Here is a 5432-nt window from a genome sequence, read left to right as displayed (position 1 = left end):
CCTTGTTCCTTAGTATATATGAGTCATGATAGGTGATAGGCCATGGGTTCCAATCCTACGTGGGGAGAATTAAAAATACCTAATTGAAATTGAAAAACATAAAAATAAACCAAAATGCTAAACTTTAGTAAGCTTTAAAGTATAAATTGTATAACAGCAAAATAAACCATCAAGCTAAACTCTGTTCTTGTTTAACCATAATCAAGCTAACAAATCAACATCTACTTCTACTTCTTCTCCCTCCTGTTGTTGCTGGCCCATAGAATCAGTTGGCCTATCACCAAAGTCTTCATCAATATCTTCATCATCACGCACGTCGTGGACCTCTTCTTCAACTTCATCATCTGACCATTCCTCAACAGTGGCTCTCCCCCTACCACGACGTATGTAGTAAATATTGACTGCACTTGTTGATCCTTGAGCCCTCTTAGGTAAATTACGACCCCCAACCGATGTAGATGCACCAACTGTTCTATCAACATCTCCCCATGTGAGATCGTCTCCAGAATGGACTAAATCTCCATCTTCTTGCTCCCCTGTTATCCATTCACTACTCCAATTCATTTCATCAAGAATTAGTGGATCTTAATTGCTGCCCTTTTCCCTTCTTTCTTGGAACCTTGAATGAAGCCGATGATTATATTGGATATAGATTAGATCATTCAAGCGCTGATGTTCTAGTTTATTCCTCTTCTTAGTGTGAATCTTAATCCATAAATACTTCTTTATTTAAGTCGAGATATAGATGTGAAAAGTACAATTACAAACTAATATTTAAAAATACTTAAAAAATCAAATGTGTTCCAATTGCGTTCACAACTGGAAGCGGAGCAACAAAGACTTAATATGCGTATTGCATATCGTTGAAGTGTAGGGGCTGAAGATCCATGTGTTTCCCATCAAAAGACTATATATAAGGAAAAAATTAGATACACATATTGTTAAATACTCATTAAAATTAAAAAAAAAAAAATTACTTACTAGGATCCAATGCTCCTTCACCGGCTGTCCGTTGTTTAATAGCCAAAGTCCTTGAAAAGCTACCTTCACATTTTTTGTACATTTGAGACTCACGTGTGATCTTGTCGTGCACAACTAAGTCGGGCACAATTCTTTCAATAACTGCCATAAATGCATCTTGTATTTTACACGATTCTTCGAAAGGGAGTCTCATCATTGATGTAGTCAAAATATTTGCTAGCATTTAGGTAAAAGCCAGCGACATATAAAGGTCGATCCATTTGGATCTCCCAACGGTCATCAACAATTGTTAACACCTTCTTCCATGACCGTTCTTTGTTGGAAAAATTTACTTTTATCAATTTTTTTGCTATTTCCATTGCCAAATAAACTTCAAGCAATGCAGATCTCTCATCACCATCTACTAACCTCAAGACAACTAAAATTGGTTGGGATGCTCTTAAGCAATCTAGTACACGGTTCTAGAATGTTTGTGCAAGTATTGTATCAAGTACTCTCTTACCTGCCTCAGTCTTGGACAACTTAGAACTATTCCAATCATCAGATACAAATAATTGCTTCAAGGCATCCCTGTGCTTGTACAAACTTTGTAGTGTCAAGAATGAGGTAGCAAATCTTATAACTCCAGACATCACCAGATCTATCCAATTTGTTTTTTTCCTCAAAACATCAGCAAGTTTGTAATGTCTGTAGATAAAAATTGTTATTGTTTTTTCCCTCTCTGTTGTTCTTTTATAAGCTTTCAACTTGCCAATATCCTCTAACATGAGATCCAAACAATGAGCTGCACAAGGAGTCCAATAAAGCTTACTCCGTTTTTGCATCAACATTCTACCAACTGCAACATAATTAGCTGCATTGTCTGTAACTACTTGTACCACATTATCCTCCCCAATTTCTTCAATTTTTCTATCAAGCATCTGAAATAATATGTCTGCATATTGAGACTCACTAGATACATCTACAGAGCCCATAAAATAAGTCCCCAATGGACAATTGACGAGGAAATTAATCAAATGTCTTCCTCTCTTGTCAGTCCACCCGTCAGACATGAGAGTGCACTCGTACCTTTTCCAATAATCTTCATATTTCTTCTTGATACATTCAATCTCAGCTTTTTCATCATGTAGCAAGGGCACTCTCAACTCATGATAAGAAGGGGGCTTATATCCTGACTCAAATTGCACAATGGTTTCAACCATCTCCTCAAAGCTCCTTAACTTGACTGTATTGAATGGGATGCCAGCTTCATAAAACCATTTTGCATCATATGCATTAGTTTTCTTTCAATCTGCATTTGATCTTAGGTTGCTTTGTATTATTGTCTGGGTAGAACCTTTAGACCTCCTCTCATCAACTATTTCTTCAGGAGTCCGTCAAAGATAAGAATCTATTGGACCCTTTACTGCCACTAGTGTAATAACATTAGCTTCATTCCTTTTGGAAGCTGTCCCAGAGCTTTGCACAAGGTTAATTCTCGAGGAGTCTATAGTTGATGGCCTTGATGCACCAGACTTCAACTCCCCTCCACTTTCTATCTCTATAGGCAAATCCTCTCCCTGGTGATGATCAACAGAATAATCCTCATCAAAGACATCTGGCTTCCTCTTCTGATTTCGTATGACAGTTTCATGCATCTCTAGCGATTGCTGCAGTTGTTTTTGGGCACTTTGATATATCTCTTTACCCACCAATTAAATGTTGCTTAAGCCTTTTGATTCCTCCTTTGGCATCTTTTCCACAAAGTGTACATCGCACTAAGTTCTTATCATTAAGATCTGGCCAATATCCATACTTCCACCTGGGGTCTTTTGATTTGGCCCTCCTATTTGGATCTTTGTTTGGATCACATGCTGATGCTACCACTCTTTGTTTGGCCCGCTACTACCACTAGTAACCATATCTATATGAACTACAGTACTACTCAAACATAAGGAACAACAACAAGAGAAACTAAGTAACAAAAAATAAAAAATAAAAAGAGAAGAAGCATTGCACTAATGCACAATAGTAGTAAAAAAAATTTCATAAGAGACTAATGCACAATAGTAGTAAAAAAAATTCATAAGAGAAGAAGTATTGCACTGCCACTAATGGTAGAGTGCACTAATGCACTCTGCAGTCTACCTATAGCAGCAGGGAAAAAAATAGCACTAGCTGGAGAAGAAGCAGAGAAGCGCAATCAATTAATTATGCAATCATAATACAGTCTACCTACAGCAGTAGGGGGGGGGGGAAAGAAGCACTAGCAGCAGTGCTGCCAGCGCAGGACAAGAAGTAGAGAAGAAGAAGCATAGAAAGAACCGAAGAACAGGCCCATAAAAAGCAGTCGCAGAGCAGCAAAGGGGAAGGAAAAAAATAAAAATAACAAGCACTGGCAGCCTCCATAAGAAGCAGTTGCAGAACATCAGAGGGGAAAAGAAAAAAAAAAAAAGCCGAGCAGCAGGGGAAAAGAAAAAATAAATAAAAATAAAAAAGCACTAGCAGCCCTGCTGCTAGTGGAGATGAAGAATCAGAAGAAGACGAAGTAGTGGGAGAATCAGAAGAAGAAACAGAGGAAGAAGAGAGTCAGAAATGAGTTCTTACAAGATTAACTAACTAGGTAGGGTAAACTCAAGGGACTTGGGTAGGACAGGATAAAGGAAGCTCAGCAAACAAGATTAACATGCAAAATTAAATGAGACTGATGAACAAAGTAACAATGACCAATAATAGTCTAGGAAGAAAAACACATAAACTCACTCAAGCATCAAGGGGAATATGGGGTAGGGAACATACCAGCAAGCAAAATTAGGTTGTAACACTAGCCTATTAAGCACCAAAGATAGATAAAAATCCCATATTTTATGCTCCAAAATCAGTCATACTTGTAATAAGAAAATCAGCAATATCTAAGGTAAGATAGTGGTGCAAATAAAGGTCAAACAATGGGTTGAAAAAGGAGAGGGTTTTAATGGAAGAGGATGGAGTAAATAATGATGGAACAATGGGGAATGGGAAGGTTCAGTCCTCTACTTACCTGCTGCCCAGATCTGAGAAAAAAAGAAAGCAACCAAGATTTTCAAAAAAAAGTGGTCAGCAGCATTCTGATGGAGCCTTATGCAACTGAGACGATCTTCAACCAGTAGTAATCAGCAGCTGCAGCAGTCATGGCAATAACCAGGTACAGATACAGTGAAAGAAGAATGGAGAGGGAGGGTGGCGAGAGAAGAGAGAACCGAGAGAGAGAAAGAGAGGAGGGCGAGAGTGAGACACAAGAAGAGGGAGGGGGGCAGCGAGAGAGAAATCGGGGGGGGGGTTTTGGGGCTGTCTTTTGTATTCAAAGTATTCATTCACTAACTCCCATCGTGGCCAATGGCCTTACATAAGTAATGAACTAGTTACTAAAAAAAAAAGGAAGGTTGATCCTAGGAAATAATCTCAGAATAAAAAAGTTTCAAAAAAACAAAAAAAAAAAAAAAGAAAAAAAAGAAAAGTAGTTTCCTACGTAATTCAAAAGCCTAACTAAACAAGATATTAGGAAATAAGACTACTAAATTAACACATCAGCAGTGGGGTCCACAAGATCTGAATGAAATCTAGAACGAGAGAGGGACTCGATCTATCGCTGGAAAGGCTGGATCGAGCCTCCTTTTCTTCCTCCTTTTTCTTCTTCTTTCTTTCCTTCTTCTTCTTCTTCTTCTTCCTTCTTTCTTGTTTCTCCTAATCCTCCAACCACAAAGAAGGAACGTGTGGTTGGCTGGATCGAGCCTCCTTTTCTTCCTCCTTTTTCTTCTTCTTTCTTTCCTTCTTCTTCTTCTTCTTCTTCTTCTTCCTTCTTTCTTGTTTTGCTATACACCTTGATGTCCCCATCAGAAGAAGGGAAGAAATGAGAAAGAAGTTGTAGCAAGGAGAGAAAAAAAAAAAATTGATGGAGCATATCTAAAAGCCGAATGTCAAGTCCAACTTCTCGATTGATACAAGTCGGCGCAAATTTCTTCTTTAGGTTTGAGACTTGGAGGATGGAGCACAGTATCGATAGAGAGAGAAACATGAAATAGGGCTCTCACGTTTCCTCCCCCCCCCCCCCCCTTTTTTCTTTTTTTTGGGGATTCACTAAAGGAGTGATTCCATGAATCTCACACCTCTTTAAAAACTGCACCACACCACTTTAAAACACTACAATTAGAACATACAAATGAATTATTAAATCTCTTTTTTTTTTTTGGGTTCACTTAAGGAGTGATTCCATGCATCTCTCACTACTTTAAAACCTGCATCTCACCACTTTAAAGCACTACAATTAGAATATACAAGTGAATTATTTAAGCAGGAAAAAAAAGTATCCAAGGCGTACGCCTTTCCAAATACAGCATCCAAGGCGACTGCCTTCCTTACATACAATATGGCATCCATCGCTTAGCCCCTTAAAAAATGCCTTGACAACTATGGATGAAACAAGGAAGAAAGTA

The 5432-nt window shown here is 38.3% G+C and overlaps 1 protein-coding gene across 1 annotated transcript; it reads right to left on the bottom strand.

The window, feature by feature from the left end:
• Positions 1-201: 201 nt before the first annotated feature.
• On the bottom strand, positions 202-2183 carry LOC122065818. The gene is made up of 2 exons (XM_042629674.1): positions 1484-2183; positions 202-536 (listed from the first exon to the last, which is right to left on the bottom strand). The coding sequence occupies exons 1-2, from the start codon at positions 2181-2183 to the stop codon at positions 202-204; spliced, it is 1035 nt and encodes a 344-aa protein (XP_042485608.1).
• Positions 2184-5432: the final 3249 nt, after the last annotated feature.

The sequence above is a fragment of the Macadamia integrifolia genome, unplaced genomic scaffold (genome assembly GCF_013358625.1).
Source record: "Macadamia integrifolia cultivar HAES 741 unplaced genomic scaffold, SCU_Mint_v3 scaffold2126, whole genome shotgun sequence".
Lineage (NCBI taxonomy): Eukaryota > Viridiplantae > Streptophyta > Magnoliopsida > Proteales > Proteaceae > Macadamia > Macadamia integrifolia.
This window is presented reverse-complemented; position numbering and strand designations above follow the sequence as displayed.